The sequence below is a fragment of the Polypterus senegalus genome, chromosome 6, assembly GCF_016835505.1.
Source record: "Polypterus senegalus isolate Bchr_013 chromosome 6, ASM1683550v1, whole genome shotgun sequence".
Classification (NCBI taxonomy): Eukaryota; Metazoa; Chordata; class Cladistia; order Polypteriformes; family Polypteridae; genus Polypterus; species Polypterus senegalus.
Genome location: NC_053159.1, coordinates 77,356,026 through 77,374,206, shown reverse-complemented (window position 1 = coordinate 77,374,206; position 18,181 = coordinate 77,356,026). Strand labels below are relative to the sequence as shown.

At 38.0% G+C, this 18,181-nt stretch overlaps 1 protein-coding gene across 3 annotated transcripts in view; it reads left to right on the top strand.

The window, feature by feature from the left end:
• spega (striated muscle enriched protein kinase a) overlaps nucleotides 1-18,181 on the top strand; it is a 418,725-nt gene that overhangs the window by 287,842 nt on the left and 112,702 nt on the right. For all 3 annotated transcript variants that reach the window (XM_039756374.1, XM_039756377.1, XM_039756375.1), the window contains 5 exons: nucleotides 358-564; nucleotides 1,753-1,876; nucleotides 1,956-2,128; nucleotides 5,957-6,069; nucleotides 17,281-17,449. In XM_039756374.1, the coding sequence (XP_039612308.1) occupies nucleotides 358-564; nucleotides 1,753-1,876; nucleotides 1,956-2,128; nucleotides 5,957-6,069; nucleotides 17,281-17,449 (786 nt within the window). The remainder of the gene's footprint in view (nucleotides 1-357; nucleotides 565-1,752; nucleotides 1,877-1,955; nucleotides 2,129-5,956; nucleotides 6,070-17,280; nucleotides 17,450-18,181) is intronic.

Sequence of the window (18,181 nt, the reverse complement as noted above, 5' to 3'; positions counted from 1 at the left end):
GGTTCAAGGATTTAGAAAAGAGGTCCAATCCACAGATTCCAGAAACTGTGCGCCACTATCTTACATAGCTGCGCCAAGATAACACAAGATGTTACATGACCTGTGAGCCACATGAGGCCTATCGGCCACAAACAACATGGCCACAGCCATTCAAATTAAATGTTATTATTAAATATCAATGTCACATTTTTTTAATCTCATTTTTTGCAGCATATTGTTGTAAATGTAATGGAACTGTAACCTTTCTGGAGGTGTTGCACAAGATTGTTTGTTGCCAGTGCATTATTTAATACTAATACTTAATAAATGTGCCTTTAAGGAAGCATTTTATTCACTTTGTTAATTCTCTTTTCCCAGACCCTAACACATTGACGTACATTATCCAGTGCCAAACAGTTGGGATAAATCAGTGGACTCTACTAGATGCCAACGTGAAAACAACCACGTATACAGTGCACTCCCTTTCCAAGGGCGTTCTGTACATCTTTAGAGTTCTGTCAGCTACAGCCAAGTCGCATAGCAAGCCTTCTCCACCTACCGAGCCTGTGCAGTTGATAGACAGAGGTGAGCAGAAACAAATCTTGAATTCTTTATAAAATAAAAGTTCTAGCTGGGTCAGCCTATGTGCAGTATCACCCTTTTAGTGCATGCATTGCAATTGCTCTTTTACTTAGTAAGACTGAGTACATCAGACCAGTGCATGTAAGAGCTGAGACATCAAGTGTGGCAGTCCACGTTCAGAACTGTGTAAACTATGTTCTAAAATGTGGATGTTCATTTTGGATACAAGTTAAGTTTAATGTGAAGCTTTAGGCATTTTGGTATTTGCAAAAAATTTACAACAGAGTAGCATTTTCCTACAATTTAATGTATATCCAGTAGTACGGTTTACACTGTTCTATTTATCAGTTAATGTTAATGTACAACAGGAACAAGGAGTTCCAAGAAAGTTTTTATTCTTCATGCATTTATTAACATTGTCAATTTTGTCCTAGCTAATATCATAGAGAGAGTTTATCAAGATGCTAATGTAAAGAATTCCGAAACATACAAGTTAGTTTCGTGGAGGTAAATTTATGCACTGTGGATAAGCCTGCCATGTTAAACTTTATGTTTGAAAGGGCTTATTATTTTTGACTTAATAAACAGAAGTCAGATCACACAGATTCATGCTAAAATAAACATAAACTCCCATTTCTTTGTCACACTGTATCGTTTTAAGTAATTCATTTTTAACAATGTACCTTTAACTTTTTGCCATTGGTCATCAAACAAAAAGTATGATAAGATAAAATTGATTGTACATAAAGGGAGATAACAACCTGTATGTATTTTCGTCCAAATTAATCAGCATTTAGTTTGGGTTGCTTTAATAACATTTGTCACCCAAACTCTAATAGGAAAAGTGTTGGCTAGCATTGCTTTGTACATTAAAATTTTTGCTTAATTTTTGCAAAATTGATCGAGTTTGGGGGGACCATTTGATAAACAGCATTTTCTTTACCCTAGTCTTCATTGAATGCGCCACAAACTTCCTCTGTACGAAACATTGTAGTGTTAACATCTGTACAGAATAGTATGCAAGGTGCCATTTACTTATAACAGTCCTGTTCCATTCTAAGCCATGTCTGAAATACTACTGTACTGCATGTACTGTACTTACAACACATAGTCTGTAATTATTTTAAAGATTTACTAGCTTTATTGTTTTTCCAGTAAAATAAATTTTAATTTCTATGTTTGCATCCATAGGTCCCTATCTTGAAGAGGCACCCATTATCATTGATAAACCAGATGTGGTTTATGTTGTGGAAAACCAACCAGTCTATATAACTGTCACCCTAAACCATGTACACGCAGGAGTTATCTGGAAAAAGTATGCATAACCTTCAGTTTGTAATTCTGAAGACATTATGTTAAATGTAGAGTTGCTAATCTGACTCGTTTGCTTACAGGAATGACAGTATCTTGGTGAACAAACCAGATCTATATGAGATGTGCATGCCTGATGATGATCAGCACACACTGAAGATCATGCAGATCGGCCGATCTGATGTTGGAGAGATTGTATGCATCGCAAGTAATCAGTATGGGAGTGATACCTGCACACTCTCCCTCAATATGGCAGGTAAGGTGGCCATATACAGAGTATTTATTGTTACAACATTGAATGTCATACAAATCAGTCAGTGTGATGTTGGAGAGATCAGTTACATCACCAGTAAAGTGTTGGAATGTTACCTGTGTTGTATCACTCAATTTGGCAAGTGAAAATCCATAGGTATTGTATTGTAATAAGACACTCTTATGTTGTAAATACTACTACCAGAATATTATCATGCCAAAAATCTTTTCTGCACATTGCTATGTATTTTCTCAAAAATTACTGTAAAGAATAATGAAATACAGAAAGGGTCACATTTCCAGATCCACTAAATCGAAATTCAGGGTTGCAGGATGCCAGACAGGAATCAGCCCCACCAGTCCATTACAGGGTCAACAAACACTCACACTGGTGCCAACTTAGTGTAACTTAGTGTAACTAAGGGTAACTTAGTAACTCTGATTAATGTAACCTGCTGGTGGACAACCAGCAAAACCCACACTGACACAGCAATAATATGAGCACTTGACAGGGACAATGACCATTCACATGGTTCAAACACTGGATCCATCAGGCAACAGCACTACATACTGTGTCCCTGTGCTGCCTTAATAAAATCAAATGAAGGATATATGATTTATCATGAGATTGGAAGATTTTAATATTATTATTGACAATGACTGTTTAATAAAATTAGTTTTCTACAACTCATCACACAAAGTGACACATACCATATATGTACAAGGAATATCAGAAGATTCAGTAATGCCAATTAGATGCCAATCCAACCCATGTGGCCCTGACAATATATATATATCTATACTAATAAAAGACAAAGCCCTCACTGACTCACTCATCACTAATTCTCCAACTTCCCGTGTAGGTAGAAGGCTGAAATTCGGCAGGCTCATTCCTTACAGCTAACTTACGAAAGTTAAGCAGGTTTCATTTCGAAATTCTACGTGTAACGGTCATAACTGAATCCTACTTTCGTACATACTGTATATACGTCCATAGCCTGCAGCTCGGTCGCCGTGAGAGGCGGCGTTGCGTCCCCCATCCCCACGCTTCCCACGTAATTGGCTGCCTGCCCATATAAGGCTGTCCGTTGCTCCGGTCTCTTCATTCCCTTCCTTGCTTTGCTACGGTATTCATGTCTCCCTGCTGATAACTGCAGCCTTTTTATTTAATCCACGGCTTTTCCGCTGTTTAATTGTGCTTGATAACTGCAGCCTTTTTTTTTAATCCACGGCTTCTCCGCTGTTTTAGTGTTTGTTTATTACACTTATAGTTATTGTGTAGGTATTTTAGACTTAGTTTACATTGTTCAGGTACCCATTTCATTTACCGTTCCAACCATACCCCCATTAACATTTCTATCTAGGTGATCACCATCGATCAAAGAACTGTCGCTTACCGAGTGCCCAGAGATGCCGCCTGCCTTTTCCATTCTCTGTGTTACATATTGAAATGAAAAATAAACGTGTTTTGGGTGACTTTAGCATGTCTGCCTGTCTGTATCCGGGGCAATGTTCACAACATATACATACATACACACATATACATATACACATACATACATACACATAAAAAAAATATATATATATATATATTATATATATACACATACACACACATATATATATATATATATATCTATATACACAGACACATATATATACATATTTATACACATATATACTGTATATCTATCTATCTATCTACATATATATATACACACACCTACATACATTCATACATACATACATATATATACATATCTATATATATATACATATCTATATATATATATATATATATATATATACTGTATATATATATATATATGTATATATATATATACTGTATATAGCAAAATCCCCACGCTTCACAGCAACGAAGTACTGCTTTTAAATTTTTTATTAAGAAGAAAAGAAAACCTTTTTAAACTGAGGGAAAATATACCAATAACTATCTGTTAAGGATCTCTTTGAATACGACGTTGTCAGTTCAGCACTCCGGTTGTAATATGACCAAGCTGTGCACTGAGCTTACTCTTGAGAATGCAATGTATAGTTGTCCAGGAGGAAAGCAATGTTGCCTCAAATCAATGGCAACCTTTTGTAGGGTCTGTCCCTGAGACTTATTAATTGTCATCGCCAAGCAGAGCCTTACTGGAAATTGGAGGCATTTGAATTGAAATGGGAGATCAGAGTGTATAACGGGGTTGCGAGGAATACATTGATTGTGGTGAAAATGTAGAGACACCGTGTGTATTAACTTGTGGATTTTTCTGTGAGTATTTGGTGGCAGCTTGACGAAATTGCTTCCACAAGACCGCGTTAGCTGTTGAGCTCAGCTCGGAGCATATTTTTTTCCTACCTTGTCAATTGTGTAATGCATTTTTTAAACAGGTTTGATTCATGGAAGTGATCACTCGTACTGCGTTCAGTTAGTTCACGTGAGCTGCTCTCTTGTGTGATGTTGCGATGTCCACGGGTTTATTTAATGTTAGCTAAGAACCGGCACTTAAAAGTTTCTCGCTACAGCAATTTTAACTCCGTTACAAAGTGATCCAAAGTCTCGTTTATACCTCGTGTCTTCTCATTAAACTTGTATCTCGCAAATAAAGTATTCGTCGAAGGCATGACAAACGGCAGCGGGAGCGTGTCTATAAACTTCATTTAAACTTACAGTTTACACCGTTCTTTGTTTCCACAGTAGCTGCACTTATGAAGATGCTTGTATGCGTTTTTTCTTCAGCGCTCTTTGGAGCTCTTCCTTGTTTCTACGTACTGCGTTCACAGTCAGTTGACGTGATTACGTGGGAGGCGTAGGTTCCAGTTATGACCATTACGCATAGAATTTCGAAATGAAACCTGCCCAACCTTTGTAAGTAAGCTGTAAGGAAAATTTCAGCCTTCTACCTACAGTTGGAGAATTAGTGATGAGTGAGTGAGTGAGTCAGTGAGGGCTTTGCCTTTTAGTAGTGTGTATATGTATATATTATACAGTATATATTATACAGGTATATGTTTGTGTGTATTTTACTATTATTTTCACGTAATAGTGTTCTTCCACATAAAAAAAATCATTAATGGACAGGATTTGCACTCTCATAGGCCTGCCCAGAATGACAAGTCTGAGTGTAATAAGAGACATGACAGAGAAACATCAAATTGTTGCAAACGCTCTTTATTACAATGCAAGGTCAAACATTACTTGAAAGACTCAATGCAAATCACTTATTTCTGCTGAAGTAGCAGAGCAGACTTCACTATGTTGTGATGGTCATTAGAAATGACACCAGCTTCTAGCTGTTGTGAACATTTGAGGCAGAGTTACAAGTGGAGGTTAGAGTGGCTCTTCGTCCACTTGATTTTCCTGGCCGAATACAAAAAGAAACACAGGCCAGCCAAAATGCACTTTCCAAATCCTACCCTCAATTTACTTTTGAAATAATTCCTTGCAATGGCTAGATATACTTGTTTCATGACAAATATTGAAAACTGAAATAACAAAAAAAAAAATTTAATTATTCGCCTCTTACATTATAAGAATACAATCACTCAAAGAAATTTACCAATGCTGCAATATGGCAAGTTTGATTTATACCTTATTCTCCCTGCAAGCCTGTACTGGATAAGTGTGTTCAGAAAATGGACAGATGGGTTTTATCATGGGATGCATAGTTTATGTAATATGCTAACTTTACACAAGGATGCCCTACATTAAGTTTTTCATCTCTTCCTTTTTCTGACAGAGTACGTAGAAATTGCAATCAATCCATCAAATCACATGGTACTTCACGAAGTAATTAGTAATACAATTCAAATTGCTTTTTCATTTCAGAGCCTCCCACCTTTGAATCTATCATGGAGGACGTTGATGTCAGCACTGGAGAGACGTCACGCTTTGCTGTGGTGGTGGAAGGAAAACCTATTCCTGACATCCTCTGGCATAAAGTATGAGCATGTTTCCTTTTCTAATGCATTTTTTAAATGTCTGTGTATGATTACTAGGGTATCTTAAATGAGACATGTTAAAGAAATAGGTAGCACTTTCATCCTCAGCCTCAAGTCTAACAGTTTCTCAAGTGTTTATATTGCTATGCTTCTGGTGTTTGGTTGTTTGTACAAGGTTTGTGTTAGTTTGCCTTTTGTTCAAACTTATTTCATTTTGTTAGCTAAATAAACAGATTTACAATAGTAATGGAAGATCTGTAGAAACCACAAAAAACAAGCTGTGGCAGAATATTCTGTTCTGTTTTACTTTACTGTGCCATTTTTCTGTCCAACACATATTCTTTTTCTCCTGGATGGTTGGACCTTATTTGTGTTTAATTGCAGGCAACGCTGGGGGTATGAGGGTTTCATTGTCAAAAATATATTATATTAACTGATTGATCATAAACAGAATTATGATATAAATACTTTCTTAACCTCATTTCAGATTACTTTCTGGCTAACTTGTGACATCCAACTCAAAATACGTTGAATGTCCGCAAAAATTACAGGGCAGAAAATACTCAGCTAGACCCTGTAACACTGTACTCCATTTCACACCAAGTTACCACATATTCCCCCAATTGACAGCTTGATGACAGTAAATAACAAAAATATAAAGGTGAACTAAATAGTAAAAAAAGATAAAAATAAACACATAAATACTTCAAGTGGTACACACATATATTAGATACAGTACCTGACAAATAATACAAAGAGTACACGACATGTGTTTCACCCTAATTGGGGCTCATCAGTTCGAACCTTTGCTTCACTTGACAGGGTGAAGATCAGAGTATTACATTCATAGGTCTGAACCGCTTATCTGATTGTTTGGAACGCTTGTGGTTGGTTGGCCAGTCGGCAAACATTCGCCACGTCCTCTCAGTTGCAAGGAGCAGATCATAGATATAACAATCAATAATCAGATAACGATTCAGACCTATGAATATATATCTATACATATATATAAATATAAATAAATAAATATATAAATATACCGTACTGTATATGTGTGTTTATATAGTGTGACAGGCAGCCTCGGCCATCACCCGGCCAAGACGCCAACAGGATGGAAGGACTGGGGAAGAGAGCATCTCCGAGGCACTACCTCACCTGGCATACTTTAGGGCAGCCTTCCTGGTACAGCCCTATTGGGTTCCGTGGTGGCCACCAGAGGGAGCTGCAGAACCCTACATTGGACTTCCACCACACCTGGTAGTGATTCCAGGTAATGCTAATGAGGCACCTGGAGCACTCCCAGGAACTAAATAAAGGGGGTCACCTCATTCCATTTGAGGAACCAGAGTCTAGAGGTGGAGGACAAAGCTTGTTGAGAGAAGCTTGGAGGCAGCAAAGAAAGAGAAGGAAGAAAGAAAGGTCTGACTGTGTTGTTTTGTGCTATAGGAGCAAAGAAAAAGTGCTCCACCACTGAAATAAAGTGTGTTGTGTTGCTGGAACTCATGGTTTTGCATGTCTGTATTTGATTAGGGTGGCCATATGCGCCCCGGTGGTCCACAATAGATACATGTATATGTATAATGCATATGTATGTGTATATATATATATATATATATATAATGTGTTGTACAATATATCATATGTATGATCTGCTTCTTGCAAACTGAGAGGAAATGGTAGATGCTTATCAACTGGATGACCAACCACAAGTGTACCCACCCAAATAATCAGATTGTGATTCAGACCTAAGAAAATATATATATATAAATTAATAAATTAAAGATAATCAAATATTTATATCCATCCATCTTTTAAGCCTGCTTATTCAGAGCAGGGTCATGGGACAGCTGAAGCAAATCCCACCAAGCAGATTGCACAAGGCCAACTAATTATATGCAAGAAAATTACCATTTTATTTTACAAAATGAAAATGAAATAAATTCAGGCTGGTTAAAAGGAAATGAAAACCCAGGTTCATGGCAGGCTTCAAGTTCTGAAATAGCAGCTCAAACCTGCAGAAGGGCATCTCTGAACATATAATGCATTGCACCAGGATGGAAATGGACTGGAGCAGCAGAAGAACTCACAGCGTTCCACTCCTGTCACTTAAGAAGAGGTAGATGAAACTACAGGTACAGTGGCCACCAAGACCTGGGCGACTTTAGATTGTAAACATGAGATCTTCTTGATGAATCTCAATTTCTGATGCAACGTGCAGATGTTATGCTCATAATTTGGCTTAAACAATATGAAAACATGCATTCCTCCTGCTTCAACTGTACAGGCTGATGATGGTAGTGTGGTGGTGCATGAATGTTTTCTAGACACATGTTAGGCCTCTTACAACCAACTGAGATATCTGCATGAACAGCAAATTTATGCATTGTGTCTGATTATGTGCATCGTTTTATGGACACAATTTATACTTTTTTCAAGTAGAATGCCTTCAGCTGGTTACAAAGTACATAGCATCTCAATCTGGCTCTACAAACGTGACTTTAGTTTGCTCCTTTGACCGCCACATATCTCCAGCCAAAAGAGCAACTTTGGCATAAGGTGGAGTGGGAGGCGTGCAGAGTAAATGTTTGCCTGAAACATCTGTAGTAACTGCAGGATTCTCTGAAGTCGGCATAAAATAAAATCATTAAGGAGTGTATTCAACATTTGATTGAATCCATGCCTTGGAGAATTCAGGCTGTTTTGGAGACAAAGGAGTTCATCCCCAGTTCTAGACAGGAAGGGTTAATAAAGTGGAGTGGACATTATATATCATTTTTGGGCTCTAGAGCCTTTGTCAGATTTTTCTTTTGAAGATGTACTCTGACTCACCCCTTTTTTGAACAGTTAAAATGTAACTGCATTTTGCTAAACGTTGTGTCAAATATTCAGAAGCTTTCTTCAAATTCATTTTGCCCAGTTGAGCACCGACCTTGGAAAGAGTGAAAGATCTAAAGGAATATATTTAAAGATCTGGTAGCTGTTATGAATCAGCCTGACAGATGCTGTTCGAATCCTTCATGGAAGAGTAATCATCTTTTTTTCTGTTACAGAAATAAAACTCCCTGTTTTCTTCCTTTCAGACCATATGGCCAAAAGTCCAAACAAGATGGTGTTTCAGACACAACAATTAGTTTTCCTTGCATTTTTGCACATCACCTGTTGTTTTGCCGTTAGCGTTCCAGACAGCTATGTAGGGGCCTTTTTATTTACTGCCCTTTTTTCTCTCACCATCCTTCATTCACATATACTGATTGCAACTATCCATCACCTCAGCTAGACAGCCCCTCTGCTGACTTTGCCCCATCAAATTTGCTTACAATTTCATTAAAAATCACACCCCCATACAGACTACTGACTCCTGCATATTACTTGGACGTGACAGGCTTGGTTTTTTCTGAAAGCTCTTTCCAGTGATTCAGCTGTTACAACATTAATTATGTTGTCATTTGCCCTTCGTCTTACTGTCCTGCTTCTTCTGAAATGCATTTAGGGGTTATACTTATGTGCTACAAATGAATCCACAATTCCACTCATGTTCATGAGAAGCCCATAAATTATTTCACTATTAATTCAGTACATCCTTCATAGTTTAACAACAGCTCATGTCCTCTCGATGAAAACGTCTTTGTGCATTTCATAAGGCAGGGGCCAAAGTATACTGTAGCTTTATGTTACTGTGTTTTTCACTTTATTCCACAAAGAACAACTCAATAAGATTTTGTTATATAGTGCCATTTACCCAAAATACTCTAATAATTATAAATGAGAAATGTAAAAATTAACCAGTCATGACTTTTTAAGGGCAACCTAAACTCATCTCATTCTCAGACCTGCCTAGACCTGGCAGTAACTGGGCATACAGCAGGAAAAAGTTGCCAGTCTTTGACACTGCCCAGTCATGCACACTTACATTCACACTTGGGACAACATGGAACAGCCAGTTACCCTAACCACTTTGTGGCTGTGACAGGAAAATACACACAGATACAAACCTGACAATTAATTGTTAAAAATGGATACTGTCAGCATGAACAGTAAATGGCTTGGGGCAGTCAAAACTCCAAAATGGTATGACTAAATTTAGTCAGTTTTAACTTGGAGATTCTGGATGCCTCAAGTTGCAGCTTAGCAAGTCATGAATCTTGTTTCTTTGTTCCCAGTTTGGTCACATTGGGTATTGTAGTCACCTGAGATGGTAGAATGAAAGCTTTTAATGAATGGAACGGGTCTTAGGCCCTGGTTGTCAACGAGACCCATTCCTGCAGATCTTCTAGGATGAAATCTGGAAACAATAAGGAACAACTGAAGTTCTTTTGTGTTAGCTAAAATGACCAGTGGGGGATAGATGGTCCTTTGGCCTTGGAAACCCTGCAGATTTTGTTTTTTTTTTTCTTGCACTTAAATGTTTTTATTTATATTTTTTCTGTCCACCCGGTTGCCTGACCTTACCACTTTATTCATCTTTAGAGACTTAGAATTTGATACTATACATAAAATGGAATGTATATTTAGTTATTTTTGTACTTATCTATTTATTTATTGATTTATTTAAAGAGCTTCTGTAAAAAGCCAGATTTCTTCCTGAGAACAAATAAAGTTCTACGTAAATTATCTAAGAACAGGTAAAAAGAGATAGAATCACAACTGCTCCTCCAATAGCTCAGCAGTGCTTACTCCGACCTTGCCTTTGGGTCCACTGACAATCCATGTTGGCCGGTAACTCCGTAAATATAACCTGCAAGATTGTCCAGCCAATCTGCCACCTGTCTACCCCACACACCTATCCAGGTAGACCCTAGCACGTTCAAGCCACGCGCCGCAACATGCCCCAAGCAACTTTGTATTTAAAATCAAACCACTGCCTGTCGCGCACGTAAAACCCCCTGGACGGCCAACTGCTATGCTGAGCTCGAACACACCAGTTGCTGACTTGCCAGTAAGTAAATTAACTTTATTCACAATATGGGATCCTCATCTCTGACTCAGCCCTCTTTACACAAACCAATGTCGGATTATTCTTTCTGGTGCGCCACATCTTAAACCGCCTGCGCTGAGCAGGCTGAGAGGACACCCGCGTGTAAAACCTGAACACATGCAGTGGAGCCCGTACTGGCCATTATACCGACTCCACGTGTGCCCAGACACACCACGCCTTACAGTGCTCACCTGCTAGACTGCCCGCATTCCCGTGGCAGTGTCTTCAACACACAAAAGGTAAGTGCCATCCTTTACGCTGCCATACTATTAAACCTTATAAATAACGGTTCTTTAAGTTTAAGGCTTCTTTAACTTAAATTTGGTAATGTGCGGGGCACAGACATTCTTAATTCAGCTTCACAGCTCATTTTCCATGTCACGTATCGTGTAAATATCCGTTTCCTGTCCAGGACACTGCCCCTTCTTTATTCGTCTTTCTACCCAATTGGTCAGTGCAGCTTCTGTGTGACCCACCCATCACGTCTTCTTCTGGTCAACATTGATTTATTTTTTGTTATTTCTTCATCATTATTCTCAACTAACTTAATTTGTTTTTATTTTCTTGAAACGTTTCCTGTGGACATCTTGTAAATACCTTTGAGATACATCCAGTATATGAAAATGTGCTATAGAAATAACTGTTGTTGTTGTTATACAGTAATCCCTCGCTATATCGCGCTTCGACTTTCGCGGTTTCACTCTATCGCGGATTTTAAATGTAAGCACATCTCTATATATATTACAGATTTTTCGCTGGTTCGCGGATTTCTGCAGACAGTGGGTCTTTTAATTTATGCTACCCGCTTCCTCAGTTTGTTTGCCCTGTTGATTTCATACAAGGGACGCTATTGGCGGATGGCTTAGAAGCTACCCAATCAGAGCATGTATTACATATTAACTAAAACTCCTCAATGCTATAAGATATGCATCCCGCGCGGAGCTTGATTGTTTGCTTGTCTCTGCCTCTCTCTCACCCTCTCTGACATTCTCTGCGCCTGACGGAGGGGCTGTTTGCACAGAGGCTGTTTGCTTAAAAGATACTGACGCTCCTATAAAAAATGCTGCTTTATTGCGGTGCTCGGCATATTTAAACGCACACGTATTGATTTTTGTTGCTTTAATCTCGCTCTCTCTCTCTGACGTTCTCTGCGCCTGACGGAGGAGATGTGAGCAGAGGTGCTGTTTGCACAGAGGCTGTTTGCTTAAAAAATGCCCCGGCAAACTTAAAAGCACAAGTATTGATTTTTTGATTGTTTGCTTTTCTTTGCGAGCGCTCTCTCTCTCTCTCCCCCTCTGAAATTCTCTGCTCCTGAAGAGAAGATCTATTTGCATTCTTTTAATTGTGAGAAAGAACTGCCATCTCTGTCTTGTCATGGAGCACAGTTTAAACGTTTGACTAAAGGGTGTTATTTCATGTCTAGAGGGCTCTAATAATGTTAACAGTGTGGGAGAGTTTATAAGGGCTTAAAATATATAAAAATAACCATACAAGCATATGGTTTCTACTTCGCGGATTTTCATCTATCGCGGGGGTTCTGGAACGCAACCCCCGCGACCGAGGAGGGATTACTGTACTCACTAAATGTTACACTGCATTGTGGTGACATGTTGCCTGTTGACCAACACAAGCAAGTATGAATTTTATTGTACTCTGTACACATGGCAATGATGACCCTATAGCCACAGATACCCAAAGGCAACAATCTATAAAGTGATAGAATGATGGGAAAGGCTCCTTTGTTATTAATACAATAATGCCTGAAGAAGACTACAGATTCACAGACTAAATGCCACACTCCTTGACTGATGCAGACAAAGTGCTCTTCCATGGTTCCTACTTCCTTTTCAGTCCATCAGGGACTATGCAATCAGATTGGGAAGATCACATTTAGAATTTGGCTGTGGCATGTCTGGAGTCATCCTTTTCCCTAAAAAGAACAGACCTTAAGGCTTCCAGAGTTCTGTCTTTCCCTTTGCTTGCAGTGTATTTTGCACAAGAAGGTAGGTACAGATTATAGGAGACATTCAAATACTTGCAGTTTAGACGCAACCACCATCTGCATGGATAGAGTTTGAAATTGTGGGATTGTGTGTAAATTTTCAATAAATGCCTGATCTACTGATTTCAGCATATGATATTAAATAATTTCCTTGTTATCTGAGAATAGCATCACTCCCTTTGGATCTTGCTAGAAACTTTACAGCTATCAATTAATAACTTATAGCCCAGTGCATTAGTTTACAAAGCTAAAAGAATGCATCTTTTCAGTAGGAGGCAAACTATAGATATGTAGCAAATCTATACTAATAAAAGGCAAAGCCCTCACTGACTGACTGACTGACTCACTCACTCACTCACTGACTCACTCACTCACTCACTCACTCACTCACTAACTCATCACTAATTCTCCAACTTCCCGTGTAGGTAGAAGGCTAATTTGGCAGGCTCATTCCTTACAGCTTACTTACAAAAGTTAGACAGGTTTCATTTCGAAATTCTACGCGTAATGGTCATAACTGGAACCTTCTTTCGTACATATATATGGCCATAGCCTGCAGCTCGGTCGCCGCGTGAGGCGGAGTTGCGTCCCTCATCGTCACGCCTCCCACATAATTGAGTGCCTGCCCATATAAGGCCGTCCATCGGCAGCAATCCAATAGACACGCTGCCGCTAAATATTCGCTGGTGAAGGACTGTGCTTATGCAAACGAAGATGAGATAGTCATGGATGGACTAGTGTTTGGCACAAACTCAGCGAAAGTGCGAGAGAAACTTTTAAGTGCCAGGTCTTAGCTAACATTAAATAAAGCCATGGACATCGCAAGATCGCACGAGATAGAACAAGCACAACTGAGAACCTTCGATGCATGTACTCCGAGCGGCTCACGCGAACTGACTGTGAACGCAGTAGGCAGAGAACAAGGAAGAGCTCCAAAGAGCGAGGAACAAAAAACGTATTACACAGTTTAGAAGACAGGAAAAGAATATGCAAGCAAGCAGATTCATAAGTGCAGCTACTGCGGAAACAGAGCACGGTGTAAACCGTAAGTTTAAATTAAGTTTATAGACACGCTGCCACTGGCGTTTGTCATGCCTACGACGAATACGATATTCACGAGATACAAGTTTATTGAGAAGACGCGGGATAAATGAGACTTTGGATCACTTTGTAACAGAGTTAAAATTGCTGTAACGGAGTTAAACTTGCTGGTGAAGGACTGTGCTTATGCAAACGAATAGAAAAGCAAGGTTTAAAGCTTAACTTTAAATTAAATTCATAGACACGCTGCCGGTGGCGTTTGTCATGCCTAAGACGAATACAATATTTGCGAGATACAAGTTTACTGAGAGGACGCAGGGTATAAACAAGACTTTTGATCACTTTGTAACTGAGTTAAAATTGCTGGTGAAGGACGGTGCTTATGCAAACGAAGATGAGCTGGTCAGAGATAGAATACTGTTTGGCACAAACTCAGTAAAAGTGCGAGAGAAACTTTTAAGTGCCTGTTCTGAGCTGACATTAAATAATTGCTGATGAAGGACCGTGCTTATGTAAACGAATAGAAAGCACATGTTACGTTATTTTTAAAATGATTTAATGTTTTTAAAATGTTTTCTTTTTCATAACTTCTTTAACACACTTCTTCTCCGCTGCAAAGCGTGGGTATTTTTCTAGTATAGAATAAAACATTCATTTTTGGTGTTATTTTTATGATTTCTCTTCAGATTAATAAGTACTGTACATTTTCATTATCATCTTGATTTTCTTTGTTTATGCAACATCTTTACAATTAGTCATGTGACTGTGATTGCCAGATGTGATATTATAAATATGATAGTGATTAAACATTGACTTTATACCTCAATGGTTGCAAAGACTCTTCTTAGCATTAGCTAGCTTTATTGCCAAGTAGGCCATAAAATTCTGGTTTTTCCTCCTTGTTTGTATTGACTTTTGATTTTGTTTTATTCTTTTGATTCCTGGTTCTCGCTCTTGTTTATATCTCTTTGTATTTTTACCATTGTTTACCTTTTTTGATTTTGATTACTCACTTCTTCCCACTCACCTCTGCTTTATGCTCAAAATAATCATCGGGCAGTTCATACATTCACAACAATGGATAATTAACTGTTATTAATGTATATGGTCATTAATGACTGTCAATCCTCAACATTAATGCGATTAACTTTCATCACTTCAAGTGTGTGATTTTTATTTGAAAACTCTTTTTCACTTTTGTATTGGCAACCTCGCACATTCACAGGCTTTGCGACTATGTGTAGAAGAGAAAAAGATTATAGGCATGTTGTGCACATGTTTGGGAAGCATCTAGTAGCCTAATAGGCACTTCAACGATCTTGCTTACCCTACTGTTGTAAATTAAGGTGCTTCCCATGCATTTGTCTTGCCTTGTAATTATGCCACCAAAGCATAGTGCAAGCCCTTTGGGCTCTAAGCCCAAGCATGCAAAGATTGTGACACAGTTTACTAAAACAAATAATAAAGGTGTTTGATAAACTTCATGCTGGAATGATGGCAGTCACTTTCAACAGAGACATAAAGGCTGTTGATCCCATCATTGATCACAACCTCAAGGTTAAACATCAGCTCGTCTCTACAATGCAACCATATACCGAAACCCTTTAGGATCTCAAGTGGTGCATGAAGCAGACGTCGCTGGGTGATTATTTCAAGCCATCCTTTATGATCTCCAACGCCATCCACCAGCTGTGAAAAACAGAGTGTCAGAGGCAATGACGAGACAGCAGTGACGAAAGTTTTTTTTTGTCATTGAGATGTTAGCACAAAAGCTTACAGAATTCTAGGAAATGACTATCGAGAGAAAATGTTACCAATTGTATTTTGTTTACTGCATTGTATGGGTTACTTCCTGGTTACTGTGTTATGAAAAGTGCATTTTAAAAAGAATTCTATTTAGAAAAGTGAATTTTTAGGAGTCTAGTGAAATATTTCAGTTTTTGGTGGTCTTGGGAACTTAACCCCCTATTTTCCATATGTCCAATATGTTAACATTTGCGTAATCTCCCGAAAGGTGAGGATTGATTGTATGTGCAAGAAATATAAATGGAAATTTGTTTGAGTCTCTGGTTGTCAATACTGTCATATCTCAGCATGTGTAAGCTAACCAGTTCTATTTACATTCTATACAAATAAATTGTATAGTAGTTGGTAGTATTTTGCACATTTATACTGTGAAGTTCTCAGATGATACAGCAACCCTTAGTCTGCTTGAAACAAACTAAGAAGTGTCAATGTAAAACAAAAAGAAGGAGGGTTTGTTCAGTGATATGAAGATCATGTCCTCCTACAAAATGATGTTTGACCTCGATTCTGTCATTGATCACTGACCAGTGCGTACTTAGGAGTTCATACAGATGCTAAATTAACATGGAGCATATAGGTGAATAATATCTGTTTCATGTCTTTAATTCCTGCATGACCTGAGATTGCTTAATGACAAAAAATAATGCTTCTGTCTTTCTAAACAGTAATAAAGAGCATACAGTATTATTTTATAGTATCAGCCTTGTCCGGGAACCTCTCAATTGCATCCAGAATAGTTAGACTTATATAGGTAATCATGGAAATAATGGGAGTACATAAAACTATTCCTTTCAGACATGTCCAGAAGATTTCTCCAGATTCCAAGCATGCTTTGTACTCCGAGTATCAGTTTTTTTCCATCAAGAAAGTACTTTAGTCACCAGATGCAGACTAAACACGTATATGCATTCTTTAGCAGCAGTGTCAATTAAAATCCTGAGAACTTGAAGGAGTGTTGCAGTCTTTTAAACTCAATGATAAGCTAGATGTTGATTAGGTTTTTATATGTTTTTAATGTAATTTGATATTATGTGATTTTATGTTACATGTTATGTTGATGGAATGGGCAGTGATGTTTCAAAATGAATTTTAATTTGGAAAAATACATTCATTTCATCTTATCTTAAATAATGCAAAGTAGCATTCACTAAACTTCTTTATTTGCTAATATATCCCTCAAGAGTGTTAGTAGACCCTTAAAAACATTACATTAAATTTAATATGTAGACTATGTTTTCATATAAATTCTCTGTAAGTCAAATTGGGACATTGAAAAGGTGTTTAAGAACTTTACTTTGGAGCATTGATCTGAATAAGTTGTATGCAGAGAATGTTCACTTTACCTGTTCATCTGCAGCAATTCTTAACTGTTGTTTTGTCTGTTTAGAATGATACTCTGTTATCAGAAAGCAGTCACTTCACCTTCGTATATGATGACAGTGAGTGCTCACTGGTAGTTCTCAACACCACTGAAGAGGATTCAGGCGTTTACACCTGCACTGCCAAGAATTTGGCTGGATCTGTGTACTGTAAGGCTGAACTCACCGTCCATGCAGGTAAGAAAAGACAACTATCTCAAACTTGTACTTTTATTTAATGTTATGGTCTAGTAGACTGTCTATCTGTTGGTATTTTAGGAAAATTATACAAATGTGGTGTTTTCCATGCTAATATACTCATATACAAGACAACAAACGACACTTTAGCAATCTCAACAAACTTCAGAGACCACTATGTTGTTCCTGTTGACTATAATGAAGGTGATTTTCAGACTGTTGATTGTAATGGATTTGGATGTGTGCAGTTATCAGTGGTTTAGCTACAGTTGTCACTTACAGTAATGTTTCATTACTACTGGCTATACATTCTTAGTTATGAATCAAAATCCTAAAGTCTTTGGTAACTTGGCTATATTTGTTCTGCCTCAGCAAAAAGGATTTTAATTAAAGGATCAATGTAACAATCAAAAATTAGATTGCACAGGGGTCGAAACCAAAATGTCAATTAGATCTGTTACCAAGCCTAATACATAGGCAAGAATCAGAACCACAAGAAGAAAAGAAAGCCAAAAAACTGAGATAAAAAGGCACAGAGAAACACATGTAAAGTCTTGTTTATCTAAATAGCAATGCCTAAATGGTGTGTTATATGACAATTAATAGGGTCACACGATGCACATTCTCATTCCTCAGCAGCGGCCAAAGTGTATATCTCAATATGCAGCTGCCCATCAGCATTCATAATGGTGTCTCAAAAAGACTACAACTTCTTCATAAAATAAGATAAAG